We start from the raw sequence: 20,692 nt of genomic DNA, 5'->3' as shown, positions 1-20,692 counted from the left end.
AAATGTTGTAACTGAAGGGATACCACAAGCTGTTCTGTTTGTTGTACAGTATCTCTTAAACACTGAAGAATTACAAAAGGATTACAACAGCAGTGCATTGTTTTAAGCAAAGCATAGAAGATGGGCTGCCTTGCAGAAGAGAGAGTGACGTAAATGCCCTGGGTCTTTACAATAAGCTTCAAGTTCCTGGCAGACTTTTGAAACCTAGATCTTGCCAAAACAGAGTACTGGATTTTCTCTCTAAAAATAAGCTATTGTCTTTTTTTCCCCAAATGTTTCCATTGCACTCAGGCTTCTATTAACATGTCACAAATTGAGGCAGTTTTTGAAATTTAGGCTTATAAAGACATTTTTGCATTCTACAATAGCTGTCTCAGATCCTGGGATTTGCATTAATTTCAGCTGAAATATAAATTGTGGAAAGTACTGATATACCCATCAACAAGTTCATATATATTAAAGTGAAGTTTGTTGAAGATGCTAAACTTCACAAGCAAGGTTTTGTGAAACAAAGCTTTAAAGGACCAGTTATGTGTTTGATATCTAAGGTCTTTCTTTTCTTCATGTTTGTATTATCACTGAAAAACAGGAATTATGAATCTTATCCCCTTTGCTTTTATTGGGCAGCTAGGAAATTAACAAGAGAAGACAGCAAAAAGGACTTCTGTGTATCCTAAAGTCTATAGCTGGCACAGGTGTCTGTGCCTTGGCTCCGGCCATCTCCAGAGCTTTTCTAGTTCCTAGCAGTTACAAGGAAAGAACTGTGCTTTTTTCTCTAAAATTACTGATGTTCCTTGGGACATTATTATACCACAGGTTGTCACTGTATGTGGTGTATTTGTTTTTGGTTTGGACACCACATCTCTGAAGTGTTGCTCCATATAATCAATTTTCTGATATAATAACCAATTTTTGTTTACTCATGCATATGGAGACGCACCTTTTACTTGATCTCTCAATGAAGGAATATTAAGCATTCTTTGGCAAGCTCCCCATGCCATTTATTAGTTAACCAAAGCATATACCCAAGATAGATGAACACAGTCCCTGCCCTAAAGAACTTAGTAAATGGCAATCAAAAAGATGCTGGGGTATCTAGAAATAATTGTTTTTATTTCCACAAAAAATGCAATGGGACAGATTCTCCTCTTTTCTCCTTCTGGCAGTAGGACTGATTCCAATATGATTTTTGTTACAAAAATTTGACTGATAGTTGAGGAAGGATGTGATATTTAACAAAAATAATGTACTAAACTAAAGTGACATTTGTAAGCTCATAAAAATCACAGACAGATGGAAAAAGCCACGTTAGGTCATCCCATCTGACAATCTGCACTTTGCAAGGATACTTCCTACATCATTCTCATTAGCATCTCATCTCATATATGATGACTCTTCTGCTATATTTCACTGCCCAACTGCTCTGATTATTAAGAATCCTTTCCTAATGACTAAGATTTTCCTGCTTTAGCTTCAGGCCATTGCACCTTGTCCTTCTATCTTTGGAGAATGTGAATAATTCCCTTCCTTCATTTATAGCGTTACCTTGAAAGTATTTATAGTCCGTGAACATAAATCTCCTGAGTTTTCTCTTTAATACAGTTCCCTTCAGTTTCTCTCCATACTCTGTGCCTTAATGTTCAGTCATTGCTTTAAAAAACTGAGAAAATACAAAGCCATCTCTCAAATCATGTGAGGCTAGCAGTGGCTCCATTCTTGTGCCCCCTCTAAGCTGGTGTCCAGGGCTTATATTCCAGGTGCCCACTGATAGTTATACTATTTGTTTTATAATGAAAAATGTTAGGCAGACTTTGTGGCAGGTATTGCCACCTTTGATACAACCCCTTGTACTATATGTATCCCATAGTCAGTTTAAAATTCTGGTGCATGTTTCTCTGACAGGTACAAACTTAACTTGAATAAGTTTTTAAAAAAATATATTAGAAAGGTCATGGCTAGTGCCAGGTGAATAATATAAAAAGAGATTTGTAAATTCCTTCCAAGGTGAAGAATTAACTTATCTTTTCCTTTCTATAAAAAGAATCTGAGGAATAGCACGGTTAAAATTCTGAGTAAATCAAAGAGTTTTGCAATTGTTTTAAAGGAAAATGTGCAAAGTTCTCTCTGCTGTTGTGTGTGGGATCACCTTACTTGTTACTGACAGCTGACTTGTTTGTAACATGTTTGTCAATCCCCCCCTCTCAAAAAAAAAAAAAAAAAAATCACAAAATTTTAACCTCAAACGTTATGTGGCAAAATTCTCAGCTTGGAACATCAAACTCCCTAAGCCTCTAGTTGTTCTCCTGTTTAGATTCAGTCATCCAATCACTGAGCAGAAACAATTGCATGTGATTTACACAACCTATTTAACAGCTACAGTAACAAATGACTTATTTGAGTGGCAGTGGAAATGAATAGCTTATGAACAGCTTCTACGGTAGTACTTGTATATGTAATATCAAGATTGGTTTATGAATTATTTCTGAATAACAGAGGCAAAAATATATCAAAAACTTAATTTTTTCATTAGAACCGATTGAGTTGCTAGCTACATACCATCGACTTCGGTGTTTACACAGCTCCCATCAAAGACCTCCCACTATCTCATGGTTATTAATAAACAGATCTTCACTAGAGCTTAAATCAAGCAGGGCAACATCATTTCAAGAGAACTAACACACACAGCATGCATCTATACATGCACTTTACTACAGAGGTGACTACGGAGTCACAGTCTACATGTGCATTCATAGTTTCATAGTTGGAAGGGTTGGAAGCAACTTAAGTAGATCACCAAGTCCGTCCCCCTGCCGTGGGCAGGAAAAAATGCTGGGGTCAAACGACCCCGGCTAGGTGATTGTCCAGCCTCCTTTTGAAGACCCCCAGGGTAGAAACGAGCACCACTTCCCTTGGAAGTTGGTTCCAGATCCTAGCCACCCTGACTGTGAAGTAGTGCCTCCTGATATCTAGCCTGAACCTATTCTCAGTCAGCTTACAGCCGTTATTCCTTGTTACTCCTGGTAGTGCTCGAGAGAACAGGGACTCTCCCATTCCTTGCCGGTCCCCCTTGGCCAGTTTGTAGATGGCCACCAGATCCCCACTCAGCCTTCTCCTGTGGAGGCTGAACAGGTTCAGGTCCTGTAGCCTCCCCTTATAGGGCTTCCCCTGCTGCTCCTTGATCATGCGAGTGGCCCTCCTCTGGACCACATCCCTCCTGAAGTGCAGTGCCCAGAACTGGACACAATACTCCAACTGCGGCCTGACCAGTGTTGCAGAGAGGGGGAGGATCACCTCCTTGGACCTGCTCATGATGCATCTGTGGATGCATGACAAGGCGCAGTTAGCTTTCCTGACCGCATCCCCACATTGGTGGCTTATGTTCATTTTGCAATCAATAATGTCTCCAAGATCCTTTTCTGCCTCTGTGCTGATGAAAACGGAGTTCCCCAGCCTGTAGATATGATGCTGGTTCTTCCTCCCCAGGTGCAATACCTAGCACTTGTCCGTATTGAAACCCATTCTGTTCTCATCTGCCCGCTCCTATAACCTGTCCAGATCTAATTGCAACCTGTCCCTCTCCTCCAGTGTACCCACTTTCTCCCACATCTTAGTGTCATCCGCAAATCTGAACAAGGTGCTTTTCACCCCCTCGTCCATGTCGCTGATGAAAATGTTGAACAGTGCAGGCCCGAGGATCGAGCCCTGGAGGACCCCATTGCCCACATCCCTCCAAGTCGAAAAAGACCTGTCCACCACCACTCTCTGGGTGCAGCCCTCCAGCCAATCTGACTGTGTAGGCATCAACGGCACAGTCGCCCAATTTCTTAATGAAAACGGGGTGAGAGACAGTGTCAAAGGCCTTCCTAAAGTCCAGAATGACAACATCCACTGCTACCCCTCCATCCAAGGATTTTGTGACCTGGTTGTAGAAGGCCACCAGGTTGGTCTGACAGGACCTACCTCGAATGAACCCATGTTGGTTGCCCCTAAGCATGATACCCCCTGCTGGTCCCTCGCAGATGTGCTCCTGGATAATTTTCTCTAAGAGCTTCCCTAGGACCGAGATAAGACTAATGGGCCTGTAGCTTCCTAGGTCCTCCTTCCTCCCTTTTTTGAAAATGGGGACCACATTGTCCCTTTTCCAGTCCTCTAGCACCTTGCCAGAGCACCATGAGTGCACATAAATCTGTGCCAGGGGTCCTGCAATGACCTCTGCTAATTCCCTCAGCACTCTGGGGTGGAGATCATCAGAACCTACTGATTTGAACATGTCTAGTGCCACCAGAAGTTCCCCGACTAGGTCCTCACTGACCCTGGGCCTGGCAGCACCTCGCCTGGGCCCACTAGGGATCCCAGTTGGGGGGATGCCTCAGACACTGCTCAAAAAAACGGAGGCAAAGAAATTGTTAAAGAGGTTAGCTTTGTCATCTGGTGTAACCACCAGATTTCCTAGCGTGTCCTGCAGAGGCCCTACGTTACCCATTACAGTAAATGAACTCTGCCATAGGAAAGTAATTTATGCTCCTGAAACACACATGTAGATGGTGACAGGGGCAAGCTGAGGCATAAGGGTGCTAAAGTGCAGGAGCTGCCTGCTGCCTAGCCCCACACCGTAGCACCTTCATGCCCCAGTCAATCCCTCTACTAAACTGACACCAGCATCCGGAGCCCAGGCCTGAGCTCCCCACACCCTGTCCCCTGCAAGCCCAGGCTCAAAGTGCTATGGTCCCAGGCGCACATGTAAACACTGTGCCCAGGAGCAGCTTTCTCCAGTTCAAACTGCACTGGAGTTTAATCACGTTGACTTAATAGCATGTGTAGATGCACCCAGAAATATTACGCAACTTGCACGGTAACACATGAAAAGTCAGAGCCAGGAATTCAACTAAGATCTGAGCCCCTGTCCAGCACCTTAATTAAAAGATCATTCCTCCTCTCTACAAGACTGTCTCAGAGAAACAGAAATATTATAGCTTTACATATAACTTACAAAATTTACAGTATTACTCATAATTTTCAAATTATATGTACCTACTTGCAGCAAGGTGCTGTATAAGCCATTACACGGGCTGTATTAACAAGTGCTGTAAAGATCACCAAAACACCAGAAATTATAGGGATAACAGAAATACAGTGGAAGAACAGCCATGACTGGAATGCAAGCACTGAAAGGTATGCACTGTTCAAGAAAGAAAGCAAGAAAGGTAAAGGTAGAAGAGTGTTATGCATTAAAGATGTAGGGGGGATAGCATGGATAAAATAGAACTTGTCTGGGCCAAAAGAACTTTAGGGAAGGATGTTAAAAACTTGGATACAGCTGGGAGTCTACTACAGGCCCCCAGTGTTAAGCTTTGGATATGGAGAGTGATCTCTGTAATGTTATTAAAAGAGAAAAATACTCCAAAACTTTGGTGATGCTCTTCCTGGATGGAATGAAAAGTGAAGAAGCCAGAGGCTGGGCTGGTATGCATACAAGACAGGCAGTCAGTGAAGATGTAGATTGAGGAGTCAATGGGCGAGAGACAGGCTGGATGTGAGGGAGAAAAGGGGGATGAATAGTGGAGAGGAACCTGGGGTGTCAGACGTCAGGCAGGTTATAATGCATCATAAATTCAAATGTCAATATTTAGTCCATGTTTTTCAGCATCCAGGAGGTTGATGAAGTGGACTTCATAGGCTCATCTCTGGGAAGCGTTTTGTAAGTTTCCTTTGAGGATCAAGACTGAGAGATTGGAGACAGAGTGATTTTCTTGTGAGAAATGTGCCCCCACAAGTAATTGGGTATTCCTGTCTTTGATAGATTTCCAGTGTGCTAACCTCATCACCAGAAGCAAACTTCCTCAGACCCAGAACACATCTAATGGATCCAGACCATGCCATGGCAAGAAATGCAAAACCTGCCAACACATCTCCACCACCCCCACAATTACTACACACCACAATGCCATCAGCATTCCCGGATCTTACAGCTGCACCTCCAGAAATGTAATGCATCTCATCCAATGCACCAAACGCCCCAATGGAAAATACATAGGAGAGACCAAACAACAACTGCGCACCAGAATGAAAGCACACCAAAAAGCTATCAGACAGGAAGACCTAATTACCTGTGGGGGCACATTTCTCACAAGAAAACCACTCTTTCTCCAATCTCTTAGTCATGATCCTCAAAGAAAACTCACAAAACACTTTCCAGAGACGAGCCTATGGACTTCACTTCATCAGCCTCCTGGATACTAAAAATCACGGACTAAATATAGACATTGGATTTATGATGCATTATAACCTGCCTGACATCTGACTTCCCAGGTACTTCTCCACTATTCATCCCCCTTCACTCCCCCTCACCCAGCCTCTCTCTTACCCATTGACTCCTCAATCTACATCTTCACTGACTGCCTGTCTTGTATGCATGCCAGACCAGCCTCTGGCTTCTTTACTTTTCATTCCATCCAGGAAGAGCATGCACCAACTGCTGAAACTTCCTCAGCCTGACAAAGGGCTTTTGAATCAAAAAGCTTGCTTAAAAATTGTTTTCCAACTATTTAAGTTGATCTAATAAAAGATATCAGATTCAGCCAAATAACTTTGTCTGCCTATGTCCTTAGATCAACACGGCTACAACCTATACCCCTCCAAAACTTTGTGCATTTATGGGAGACTTCAATTTCCCAGATACTGCTTGGACAACAAAAGGTACTAAGAAAGTTAGAGACCGGTTATTGCTGGCTATGATACCTGACAGATTTCTTCAAAGACAGTCAATGAACCAACAAACAGATGATGCTATTTTAGACATAATTTTTGTAAGCAGTGTAGGGAGTATATTATAGATGAGGTGGTCATAGAATAAAATCTGGGAACAAGTGATCATACATTGATTCAATTTGAACTAAGTGGAAGGAAACACAGAAATAGCTCTGTAATTAAGGTTTTTGAATTTTCTTAAACTAAAGCTAATAGTGAAGTTAACTGGATCAAAACAGTAGTGACCTGAATACAAGAGCAGCTTGCAAAGCAAAGGTACTAATGTATTTGTGAATTATATCCTAAGGAAGAGGAAAAGTTTGTAGGGAAAGTTGAGACGTGAGTCGGGATATCCATGCCTAACTTGACAAATGACCACCCCCAGGAGGATATTAGGAATATCTGTAGAACCAAAAAGGGATGGAAGACTGTTTAACAAACAGAAGTCAAGATGTAGAGGTAAAAATAGAACTGCCAAAACTCGCATAGACTTGGACCTAGCAAAGGATCAAACAAAGCTCTTCAACCATATTAATAACAAGAAAAAAGGGGGAAAAGTGGGACTGCTATGCAACAAGGACGGGGTAGAAATTACATCTAGGCATGACCCAGAAACTAAATGAATATTTTCTCATTCTTCAATAAGGATGGTGATGTGGACTATGAAGACAAAAAATCAGAGTGGCTAATGAGAAGGAGAAAATGGAAAAAGAAATTTCAACAACCCATGTAGAAGCAAAATTCAAATCCATTCAAGTCTCAGAATTCTAAAAGAATTAGCACATGAAATCATAAGGCTGGTAGTAAGGATTTGTAACAAATCTATCAAGTTTGAGGTGATTTCAAATAACTGAAAAATAGAAGACACAGTACCTATATTATTAAAGGGAGACATCATCTGGGGATCTTTTATTCTTACCACAAGAACATGCAAGGCTTTAGAACAGATTCTGAAGGAAAGAATCATGAAAGATGTGGAGGTAAATGGAAAATAGGATAAAATGCAATATGGGTGTACCAAAGTTAGATGCCAGGGCAACATGAGATCTCACCTTTTTTTCATAAGTGACTTTCTAGATAAAGAAAACATGGACAGGTAAGTCTAATCTATCTGACTTGAGTAAAACATTTGACATTGGGCTATCTAGAACATTATTATGAAGCTAAAGAGGAGGGAGATTAATGCAGAAATCATAAGGCAAGTAGAAAACTGGATAAAGAGTAGTGGGTAAGTGCTGAAAAGGAAAGTTTTGGGCTCAGAGAAGTTACTAGTGGAGTATATCAAGGATTGGTGTTAAAACTAATATTACTTTGTATTTGCATTAATAACAAACACAAAAAGTAGGTATGCAAATGAAATTTGCTGATGGCATGAATCTGGCAGACATTAATAAAAGAAGAAAACCAGGATATCATGTAGGGAGAACTAGACAGCTTTAAAGGCTAGCTTAATAGAAATAGGATGAAATTCAGCTGTACAAACTGTAAGGTCATGCATTTGGGAACTAATAAAAAAGAATGTCTACTGTCAGCTGAGAGTTGAAAATAACAGATGAGGAGAAAAACTGAGATTTAGTACTTTATCACCAGACACTTATGAGCCACAAATATGATGAAGACTTGAAAAAGGCAAATGTAATCCTAAGATGCATCACGACAGGTATTTCTATCAGAGATAGGGAAGCATTAATACCATTGTAGAAGGCGCTGATGAGACCTAATTTAGAATCGCATGTTCAATTCTGGTTCCCAACATTCGAAAAAAATTAATTCAAACCAGAACAGTTACCAGAAAAGGGTTATGAAGATGACATGGGAAATGGAGAACCTATCTAACTAAAGAAAAGTAGAAGATTGACTTATTTAGTCTAGCAGAAAAAAAAAAGGATAAGAAGGGATGTGACAGCTCTCTAAAAATACATTACAAGTAAAACACTGGGAGGGTACAGAACTATTCGAGGTAAGGGACAATATTGACACCAGGACAAAAAGGTGTACATTATTCATGAATAAATTCAGGCTGGAAATTAGAAGAAAGCTTCTATTCATCACAGCAGTGAGCCTGTGGAGCACCCTCCTCATAACAACAAAAGAAATGTTGTACTAGGTCAGGTCCTTCTGTCCAATTATTCTGTCCCCACCAGTGCTAAGTAGTGGATGTTTCAGGGGTAATAATCCATCCCCTGGCCAACCTTCCAATCACTCAACAGGTTACATCCCTAACTGTTGCTTTTCTTAGCCTCTGATGGACCTGGACTCCAGAAATGTGTTTAATCCCGTTTTTATCTCATTTATACTGCTGCCCTCCACAACGTCCATGGCAATGAATTCCACAACTTAATTGTGTCATGTTAAAAAGTACTTCCTTTTCTTTGTCTTAAAACTTCTGTCAGATAACTTCATGATGGATCATTTTGTATTATAAAACATGTTAGAATAACAGTTCTCTAGTCACTTTTTCCAGAGAACCCAGAATTTAATACACTCCAATCGTATTCTCCCTCCTGCCCCCACTTAGTTTCACTTTTCCAAACTGGAGAGTCCCAAACGTTTCAATCTTTCCTCATACAAGTTATCATACACATGACCATCTTTGTTGTCCTTCCTTTTCTATTTCTAGTATATGCTTTTTTGGGGATAAAGAGACCAGAACCACACACGCATACAAGACGTGCACAAAGCATGGACTTAATATGGTGGCATAATATTTTTTTGTTTTACCTTCCAATGCATTCTTAATGGTTCCTAATATTTCATTTGCTTTTTAACTGCCACTAAACATTGAGCTGACATTTTAAGAGAACTCTACACAATAATACCATGATCTTTCTTGCATGCTAACTGAAAATTCAGAGCCCATCACTGAGCACGTATAATTAGGTTAACATTTCACTATTTGCATTACCTTGTATTTGTCAATGTTAAATTTTATCTGCCACTTTTTTGCCCACTCAATTTTTAAGATCTTTCTGTAACTCTGAATGTAACTACCCAGGATAATTAAGATTACACAGGCTCCAACACAGGGGTAACACAGGCCCCTACACAGGCCTCTGGGGCATCCCACTTCTTACCTTCCTTCAGTTTGAAAAATGACCCTAGTCTTATCCTCTCACCCCTTTTTTTCCTCCATCCTTTAACCCATTTTCAATACAGGAACAACCATTCCTTCAATCCCGTGACATCTTAGTTTCTGTAAAAGTCTTTGATGAAGGACTTCTATTCCCTGGGTTCTCCATATCCATACATTCACACATTCAAAAAAAAAACTCCAGCAGACTGGCAAGACAGTATGCTTTTTCTGTAAAGGGAAATGTTGTCTTATTCATCAGCTTATATTTATCCACGTGACTATTAATCCTATTTTTATTATAGACTGTACCAATCTGTCAGGAACGGAAGTCACACTTACCAATCTGCAGACATGTTCCAAGGAACTGGAGTCTTTTTTAAAGGATGGTGTTACATTGTCTACCGTCCAGTCCTCTGACATTGTTTACTTTGCGTGATAGGCTGCTTATTTTTGTTAACAGCTCTGCAATTTCATATCTGAGTTCCTTCTGAATCCTTGGGTGAAATCCATCTGGCCCTGGAAATTTGTTACTGTTTTTTTTAACAGTTTGCTCTAAAACCTCATTCAGTGTACTATGCAAGAAAAATGGACCACATGTGGGACTCTCCCCAGCATACTCTGCAAAAGATCCAGTTAGCCTTTCTGCTACAGCCTTGTCTTCCTGGGGTATGTCTGCCCCATGCAGGGGCATGTGTTTGCCACAGCACAAATAGCAGTGGCACATATTTGTGCTACTGCATTGTGCCCCAGGGCATGCCCCTGCACACACCAAATTGTGCCAGGTAGGGTCCAGGAGGCTGGGGCCAATACCTGTGCTGGCCCCAGAAGCCTTACCTGGGGTTCTGGGGGCCTCCTGGAGCAGCAGTGGTCCTGATCTAGCTGCACTGAGCCTGCCCACCAGCCAGACTGTGACTCTGGATGGCCAAGCTCCACTTCTGGCAGCACATGCTGCTGTCACGTGCCACTTTTTACAACAGTGGAGGTTTTTATGTCGGGACATCCTAGTATCAAGTTTCGGCACCGTGCTGCAAATTTGCAGCGCAATGCACAGTTGCAAGTTCACCATGTGGGGCTTGCAGCACCATGAACTGCACATGTGTGCTCATCTGGAGTAAAATTTTCACACCCTGCCCATCCAATGGCCTCACTGCATGGCAGGCTTCCTGCTTCTGATGTTCCTTAAAAAATATACTATTAGCTTTTATGTCTATTGTGAGATGTTCTTCAAATTCTTTTGTGGCCTGCTCTTTTAGGGTTTTACATTTAGCCTGCCAGAGTTTGTGTTCCTTTCTATTTTCCTCATTTGGGCAAGACTCCCATTTTTTGAATGATGCCTTTTGCCTCTAATAGCTTCTTTGACTTTGCCTTTAAACCACGCTGAATGTTTTTGGGACCATTTCCTGTCTTTTTTTGATTTGTGGTATTCATTTATTCTGTGTCTCTGCTGTGGTGTTTTTAAACAGTTTCTATGTTGTCTGCAGGCATTTATCCTCTTGGCTGTATCGTGTTGTTTCCTTGAAACTAGCTTCCTCATTTTGGTGGTTTCCCTTTTATAAAATTACATCTTACTGTGCTGAATTTCTCTTGCCTGAAAAGATGGGACAGTGGGAGCAAAAAATCCTAACTAGATTTCAGAGAGAGCTTGACTGTTTTATGACAGTGATGATACACTTTGGCGCCTGCAGCAGCTGTGGACTGTAATTGGCATCTTAGGACAGGAGTGGGCAACATCTTGTAATGAGGGGCTGCTTTAACACAGCTCAGCTCTGAACACTTCAAACCTGCCCCACAATGGCTCTGCCAGCACTGGAACCACTGTGTGCAACTGTCGCTTCCTGTCACTCTAGCGAAGCGCCCCACAGCCAAAATGAAATCCTTTCCAGTCCTACAATCCAGTCACCAAAAAAAATCTCACTAATACTTGAAAACCAATAGAAAAAAAATTAACGCAATTCTATTGATATCTACAGCATATCTGTGTGGTGCAAGATACCCCAGAACTCATAGAGTTTATTTTATAAGCAAGAAAAATAAAACTTTGGACCCATATGTAGACAAATTAAATACACTGCTCATTTACATCAAATTAAATACACTTACATCACTTACTCACTGCACTTACTTACTACTTAAATACACTGCTCATTTACATCACTTACATAACAGATAATGAAAGACGTGCATTTTACCAGAAACCCTATATAAGCAAAGTGTAGCAGCTCTTCAAAATAATGTACACTTAAGAAAACTAACTCCCATATATATTCAAAGACATCAATACTGAAAAAATTTAATATAATTTAAACATTTAAGAGAATTGCCATGAAATTGTGTTTCCAAGGTCTGTACATCTACCTAAATTCTCTTGGAAAACACCACCTGTGTCTGACAAGAGCCTCATTTTTAAACACTTCACCTGCTGTAATTGGGCAAAATACTGGAAAAGAATACACAGCTCAAAATGGACAAGAACGTGTGTAAGTGGCAGAAATGTTCTGGGGCTCCAAAGTAAACTCGTCATCCCCTACACCCCTCCAAAACTTTGTGCATTTATGGGAGACTTCAATTTTCCAGACTAAATCTGGGAACAAGTGATCATACATGGATTCAAGTTGAACTAAGTGTGCAGTACGCAACATGCAGTATGCAGTAAGCGACATGCATCAAGTTGCAGGAAGTGAGGGACCCAGCAAACAGAATCACCCTGCGCACTATCCCACGACCCAGATTCTCCGCTTGCCTATATTCCACCACTAGTCAGTGGCCTGACAGAAGAGTCTCCAAACACTTCTGTATTCTAGACTTTGTGGAAAGGCCAAGAGTTCTCTTTGCTTAACCATTCTGTAGAGCAAAAGCCTATTTCCTATTGCATTTCTAGCCAGTCTCACATAGATGCAAAAGGTCATTCAGAATTCTTCCCATCTTTTTTCCCCCTGCACAATTTATTCTGTTTTCTATACTGTTCTCCAAATTTGAATCTATCCAAAATGTTGTAGCTTGTCTGCTCATTCATCCATGTAAACTGGAACACATCATTCTCTTCATATAAAAGTCCTCAGCAGTTACAAGAGGGTTATTATATTTTACAAGACCTTTACAGACTTATCCTAGGTCCTTAACTACATTTCTTTCTGTTCTCTGACCTATTCTCTCTACAGCCATGTCAGCTCAGCACTTGACCTCGACCACATTTTTAATTAATATTTTTGTAATTTTCAACAACAGCAAAATAAATATCACTTTAGGGCAGAAGAATAAAGCTAATTATAAGCAAACAATATTTTGGGAGTAGCAACTCAGATTTTAAAAAGAATATATATCGCCTTTTTACAAAAATCAAATCTATACACTGATACTTACAAATTTTTGAAAACTGGAGTCATAATGCCCCTTTCTTCTGCTGGACCTGGCCAAATATTACATATACATTTTTGGAGGAGATAGGGAGTAGCCTAATATTAACAAATTCTTATCTGCAGTGCATTTCACAAAGAAAAGAACACTTTAAAATAGCCTGCAGCCCAGACAATAATGAAAAAAACATTGGAGTCCCAACACAAATACCCCATCTTTTGGTTATTCGATACGAATATAGAATTTATGTCAAGTATCACTGAAAAATCTGTTGAGAAGTATTTTCCTTCTCAACATAAACCCAAGTTAGTGGAAGCATATAACAAATTGTGACAGTAGTAGGTCTGTATCCTCAAGTCAAATCCTTACCAAACATTTCCTGCCTTAGGAATCCAAGCCTGCTTCCCCTACAATTATAGCATTTTCTTGTATCAATCAGAAAAAAGCCTTTTATATAGTGTATAACTTGTGTTTGTGTAAGGGTATTTGAAGGGGCATATGGGTATGTCAAAATGTCTGTATGTATATAGACAATGTCTAATATATATAAACAGAATTCTATGATGAATATTACTTTTATTTATCAAATGGAGAAATAAAGCTACCAGCTGTTCAGAAGGAACAGGAAGAAGCATTGCGTAGTGGCCACAGCAGATGACTAACTCACCTCAACTGAATCACTGTGTGGCCTTATGCAATTCATTCAAACGAACCCTTCAGTTGTAAAACAATAAATTAAAAACAGCTTCAGGGTACTTCAGGAGATTTCCTTCAAAATATTACCGTTTCTTCACATTTGTTTAAACGGGCTTTCTAAAATATTTTCTCTTATCTGTCACTCTATGAGAGCACCACACAAACCATGGAAAGTGACAAAGTAACTGACTAACCAGAGAAAACAATGACTCAACTCACCTGGAAAGGGGTGAAATCTTGACCCCCCACTGAAATCAACAGTGAAACTCCAAGACTAGGTACAGACAATCAAAAAACCTGAGGCTGAATTGAGTCAGTCTTTGCAGGTTAGTCTAGGCTACACAGATTAAATTGAAACAGAAGTAAACAGACATTTACCTTTGATTCAGGAAATGCAGCCATATGCCTGCAGTGGCTCAGGCCAGAAACCAAGGGACACTAGAGCAGAGCTCTCAGACTGTGTGTTCACTTCCTCTTCCTGCTGCCCCTGAGGTTTCTGGGATTTGCAGTCCAGAGTTACCGTAACAGGACTCTGCAAAGTTGCTTATCACTTCTTCTTCCTGCTTCCAGGTGCCTCTGGGACTTGTAGTCCACAGTTGCAGCCAGCAGTAAGTTTGAGCAGGGAAAGGGGTGTTTAACCACCCTGCTCCTTAGCCTCAGACCTCAGCAAGGTTTGCCGGAGGGGGGGCAGCCCCCCCTGTAGGCTGGGCTGCATCCCCAGCCAGGCTTGTGCCCTCCACCCCCTGTTGTCAGCCATCCCTCACTGCTACCACTAGGGAGTAGAGGGGCAGGGCCAGCCCTGCTCTCTGGAGCAGGCAGCATAGCCCAACTCAGGACTGGAAAGCATGCTGGGATGTCAGGGGACTGTGATTTAACTTGAACCAGGAAGGGGTCTGGGACAGAAGTTTTATAAACTGGTTTGACCCAAATCACTTAAGTCTGATACTACATTCAACCAGGTTTATCTTAAATCAGTTTCAGCCATTTTGAAACTGGTTTACGTGCACCGAGCTTCTGTTCTGTTACAGGTTTAAACCTGTTTCTAATCACTCAAACCATTTCATGTGGAACTTCTGTCCCTAGCCCCATGGCCTTCAATAGAACCAGAACATCACTTGAAGTGTTATCATTAGTACAAAGTGTACCAAAAAAGAAAAGAAAAATCAGTCTTCTCCCATCTTTTTCACTATAAAAATTATAAAAGTTTCCTGTAATGATAATAGGTCAATATATCAGAGAAAAGTTTGATTTTTAACATGATGGTGACCCTTGCAGTTATTTCTGTCTCAACTTCTCCATCTTCTCCAGAGATTGTGGAATCTCCATCCCCAGAAATTTTCAGAAGCGGATTAGGCAGACACTTGACTGGGATGGTTTAGTCAGGTATGATTCTGCCTTGAGCAGGGGGCTGGACTAGAAGACCTCATGAAGTCCCTTTCATCCCTACTTCCTATTATTCTTTGATCTATAAAATAAAGGTGACTGCACCTATTTCAGAGGAGTTTGTGGGACTTAATTAACTGTTTGAGAACCTCAAGTGAAAGATGCTATATGAGTTCAAGGAATGATTAATTATTATCATTATAGTACAAGCTGTCCAGAAAGGGCAATTAGGGCAGTCAGTGTTGCAGCATGATTCACATAAATATAAAAGTCTCCACACATTTTAGAGGAAGAAACTAAAGAAGCATTTTTCATTTCTTTTGGACCAAAACGCCTAAGATAGATTTATCCCTCAGATATTCCTCTCTCTCTCTCTCTCTATATATATATATATATAATACCACTGATTCCAGGAGGTACTTTACATGGAGTAAGTGAGGATAGGTTTTTATTGTTCTGTCTGTTCAGGTGCCCACTGGCATATGAAAAATCCACGTCCAAATACATATCTGTTGCAAGCATGGGAATGACTAATTTTTGCAGGTAACAATCAAGTAGAACACAATACATCAGGCATTTTTTTTCTTCATATCCACAAGGCTTTTCTCTGCCAGGTTAGTTGTATGCTATGGACATCACCTGACTTATTTCCTTGATGCATTATTTCTCCCAAGGTTCTGGAGGCTTTCAAAATAGTGCTTCTTGTGTCAATCACAGAACATGCAATGAAAACTGGTTTTTCCAGCAGGGTAAGAGTGGGACAGAGGCAAAAAAAATCTCATTGACTAGATGATGTTTATGTGAGTCACTAATCCTCATGCTTCAGGAACTCATTTGGAAAAGGATAGGACAGAATGTTTAAAGCAAAAGGGGTCAGGAATCAACCCTACTAAGATTTCAAAAACATTGCGTGTATTCCCAAAGGTCCATCCTGTCCTTTCATTTTTTATTTTCTTTCATAACTTCAGTAAATAGTAAATCAAACCTGCTACTGCTGCAACTTTACAGTCCATAACAGAAATTCTAGGAATAACAGCCTCAGTTCATTGATCAGGTAACTAGTTGCAATGTGTCAACATGTTTAAAAGCCTCACTGTAAAATGGTATCAGGCAGTTTCTGCAGCCCAAAGTCCACAATAAATCCAGACAGTAGAGTTGGTGCTGATGGAATTTGTTTTCCTGTAAGTCACATTCCAAAACAAAGGCTCTGGTTGATTCCTTAAACTCCTTCTTTGACACTTCCATCCCTTTCAGTTCTTCCCAGAGATCCTCAAGCATCCAAGAAGAAAATCCAAATATTCACCATTAAAGGGCTGAAAATACAGTTAAAGCAGGATTTTCCTTTGAGTGTTCTTTAAAAATAAAAACAATCAGCAAATTATCATTATACGAGTTTGTCATAGTACTTCATATTATATACTTTAAACTTTAACGTTCTTTGTGCACATTGATGAACTGCTCAATAACAACACATAACCAGGTAAGTACTATTATTGCAAATGAGGAATTTGAAAGAGAGAGCCCCAAATTCAAGTAGAGTATTACGCCATTGTCATGACATGTACAACAAAGGAGTCAGTGGTAAACCAGGTAAGAATGCAAGAGTGAGTTTCTCTAATACACAAATGCTATATATGAAGCTCAATAACCTGCACATTCTCTATACTTTGTGGTATATTTTAACAACCTCTGTATTAATGCAGATAGCAAATTAGACAGGTAGTCTGTTCTCTTACTTCCTATCCCCCTTCCCCACCCGCTCTGTGTGTGTGCATGCACAAAGAGTGCTTTGGAAATCTTTTTGATTAGAAGATCTTACTTAATTGGATAGTAATGATTAATGATTACTCTTCACTTGCCAGACCTCTCTTCACACTCCCAACTCTTTGTCTCTCCACAACAATCGTTAGATCTTTCTCTCATGATGTTTCCACCATCTGTAACCTTTCTACTCTTAGCCAGCTCCATGATTCTAACAGTTCAAGGAAGTCAGATTTAGTCAAATGTTGGAAAAATCCAGCAGGAATACACGTCACACATGGAAACAAACTAAATACCAAATCCTTTCTACTCTCTGAAACTGATTCAGGGACCTTTAAAAGTTGTTTGCTAGACTCTGCAGGTTCTTAAGTACTGTTCCCAAACTGCAGCTTCTGCATGCTGCTTCACCTTTTCCCCCTCAGCATCGCATCTCTGTACAATGATGATTTTTTGTTTATATATTTGTATTACTGTGCTGCCTAAAAGTGCACTGTAATGCACACTTTAACTGACAGCATACAGTACAGATCTGCTTTGAATTCACTTTGTGTATGATAAAGGTGGAGTCAAAATAAATGGCTCAAATTGTGACCACTATATCAGCGTACACAAGGGATTTGTTGCACGTTGATCTCTCCATTTCTATGTGGAATAGGCCCTACATCTGCTGCAAAGCAACATCCCCACAGGGATGATCTTGACAGTGTAATAGTTCAGGGTAGCCAAACTACTGTATTTTGTTTACATGCACATTTACATTATTTTGTTTGGAGACTCCAGTCCAGATACATACAGGCACACGTTTAACTTTGCACTCATGAGCAGACTCATTAACAGCAACATATAATAATCATGCATTAAATTGTGCACAATTTAGAACCTGTAAAGGACCAGAGCATCACTGCTCTGAGTGTACAGTGACAATGTAAAAACTGTATCTGTAAAGAGAATATAACATGTATTAAAATTGAACTGTGGTTTTTCATACAGCAGACTACACACCAGAAGGGAAAAAATGACAGGCTCAAACATGTGCAAGGAGCAACGTTGTTTTTACTATTTCTAACTAACCACCCTTTTGACGTACACACTTTTTCTCCTAGTTTGGGGGGTTGGTATCTGTCCCTATAGTACTGCTTTGTAGCAACTAATGCAGCTTGTGGACTATGCGAGGATAGCAGAACTCCACAAGGCCTGAGGGAGCATGGTTGTCGGGTTGGGGACTATGCGGGCACTTCCAGATGAGTGTGCATGTGTGGTATGCAGCGCCGCACATGCAGACATTTCCCATGCTGCTAATTTGCAACCCAGAGGGTGATTTTGACATCGAGAGATCCCAGCATAAGAAAAACTCACTAGAAAAAAGCGAACCAGCACATATGGCAGCAGTGTGTGCCACCCAAAACTGGAGCCTGGGTGGCCAGAGCCACACTCCAGCTGCTGGTCAGGCTCCCTGCTGCCAGATCGCTGCCCAGGACCCTAGGTAAGGCTGCTGGGGCCAACCCAGGTGCTGACCCCAGCCTTCCCTATCCCACCCAGGGCAACTTGCCATGTATCAGAGCACATGTGCATAGACATATCGTGCTACTGCTATTTGTCCCCGGGGAAACACCCTGTGAGCTGGTTCCTTCCTATATACTTTACCACCAGAGATGTGATCCCTAGATTACATTAAAAATTAAATCTTATGTTTTGAGAGTCAGAGAGCAAGTAAGCTACATGCTGTCTGCCCATTTAGGGCTGGACATCTGTCTGCTATGTCGACTGTGAGAGCAAAATCCATTCCAATGCACTTCCATGAGCAGTTCCATATGTCTTCTGTGGGATCACATAAGATAGCACCAGGAGCCTCACAGCAGCGTGCAGGGTTTCCAATTTCCAAAGAGCCCAGCACGCAAAAGAGCCCCTTTCACCAATGGATTCATGGTCACGTCCCTGAAACCAGGCATTAGGCTAATAAAGGTTTAGCATGATATGTAATGTCAACAACCAGAAATAGCCAACCCCCTGCTCTCTCTCTCACTGCAGGATTCAGCAGCTTGAGGAGCTGGCTGCCAACGTTGAAATATAAATAGCCGCATGCACAACATGCGGATCAGGCTTGTTTAAAAAAAGCAGGGATGGAAAAGCAGAGAAGCCCTAAAACCTAATGCTAAATCTAGGAACAAAAGCAAATGGGGAAGGGGGGGTGTCTTTTTTCCCTCCTTTCATGAAGCTGAAATATTTTGCCCCATAACCCCAATCTACTCTGATCTTCATTTAGGACTCTGTACTGGATGCAGGATATTATTTGTCCTATTCATTAATACATTTACACAGCTGATGAATGACACATTGTAAAGAGAGAATTTCATGAATAACAAGCTTCTAGTAGGTCTAGATTAGCTTTGAGAAAGGAACTGGGAAGGAGGAAGCAGGAATAAGGAACCAACTTCAGTCTCATCCTCCTTTCCCCCCTTCTGTTTCACCCCGCCTCCTCACTGAATGCTAGAAAGCCTCCCAGAAAAGAATACGAAGCCACCCATGCTTTCCCCCCCGCAACACTTTATATAAAAGGTTAAGCTTATAGTTCATTTGGGGTAATTCCTAATTGGCCGGGAGCTTCGACGAGAGAAGGCAGAAATAGCAATTTTCAAGCTCAGTAAGAGGGCCCTATTATTTGAAGTCCTAGTGACACTGACGGCGGGGGACAGCCTCAGCAGGGCAGGGAAAGGAACCTCCCGGAGCACAAGGCAGGGGGGATCCAGCCAGCCGGGCCATTTCCACACACGCCCGCTTCATTTCTGCCCTGCCCGCAAACACCTCCGAGGGGAGCGGAGGGGAGGGGGGATCTGGGGGCTGGGTCCCCGCGGTTCAGCCAGGCGGAGGCCGCTTCCTCGACTCGGAGGAGGGAAGGGACGTCGCTCCGCGCAGGCCGGGGACGGGGACGGGGACGGGGACCCCCCACCCCGATCCTCCCAGCCCGGGCAATGCTTGGCCGGGTGTGCAAGGACGGAGCCCCCGGGCCCGGCGGGCGGCGCGCCCCGATCACTACTCACCGCGGCGGCGGCGGTCCGGGCGGCTTCACCTGGGCGCGCGGCGGCAGGTTGTGCGCATCAGGCAATCAGGGCTGGGAGGCGCTGGCGAGCCGAGCAGGCCGCCGTGAGTCACGGGGCGGGCCGTATAAGAGCGGGGCGGGGGCCACCTCCCCCTTGTGCATGTCCCTCGCTCCCTCTCCGCCGCTGCCTGCGCCCGCTCCCGCTCCGCTGCCTGCCTGGATCCGCTCGCATTGTCTCTGCCGGAGCCCGCCAGCCTGGCTCGCCTCGCCCCCCGCGGCATGGACCGGGGCGACCCCCCCCGCCTGCCGGGGACTTGTTGTGCGCTGAGCCGCCGCCGCCGCCCGGGCACGTCGGCGTCGCGGGTGCTCTGCCTGCTGCTGGCCGCGCTGTGCTGCCTGCGCTCCGTGCAAGGTAAGCGGGGCTGCCGCGCTTCCCTGGCAACCCTCTGCCCTCGCCGCGCGTCCTGGCGCTCGCCCGCTGGCAGGCTGCATGCAGGGGACCTGCCAGCTCCAGCCAGAGACTGTCTGCATTTATTTATCTATTTGCACCCCCCGCGGACGGGAGGGTGCTGCTACTGCAGCCTCGGGGGAGCCTTGGACCAGCCGAGGTCCCTCAGCCCTGGCAGCCCTTCCTGGCGGCC

General features: G+C 42.5%; 1 protein-coding gene and 1 long non-coding RNA gene across 3 annotated transcripts in view; one reads left to right on the top strand and one right to left on the bottom strand.

The window, feature by feature from the left end:
• Positions 1-15,670: 15,670 nt before the first annotated feature.
• LOC109323529 lies at positions 15,671-20,114 on the bottom strand. Its single transcript, XR_002104689.1, has 2 exons — positions 20,053-20,114; positions 15,671-16,566 (listed from the first exon to the last, which is right to left on the bottom strand). It is a non-coding gene; the product is annotated as an uncharacterized LOC109323529 (long non-coding RNA).
• A 115-nt stretch (positions 20,115-20,229) lies between these two features.
• The window catches only part of VLDLR (very low density lipoprotein receptor), a 15,033-nt gene continuing 14,570 nt past the window's right edge, over positions 20,230-20,692 (top strand). For both annotated transcript variants that reach the window (XM_019555157.1, XM_019555156.1), the window contains exon 1: positions 20,230-20,463. In XM_019555157.1, coding sequence (XP_019410702.1) covers positions 20,331-20,463 — 133 coding nt within the window. In that variant the 5' untranslated portion in view covers positions 20,230-20,330. The remainder of the gene's footprint in view (positions 20,464-20,692) is intronic.

Source organism: Crocodylus porosus, unplaced genomic scaffold (assembly GCF_001723895.1).
Source record: "Crocodylus porosus isolate Cpor-Errol unplaced genomic scaffold, CroPor_comp1, whole genome shotgun sequence".
NCBI classification, from domain to species: domain Eukaryota; kingdom Metazoa; phylum Chordata; order Crocodylia; family Crocodylidae; genus Crocodylus; species Crocodylus porosus.
The sequence above is the reverse complement of the archived record's forward strand: the minus strand, read 5'-3'. Positions and strand labels throughout refer to the sequence as shown.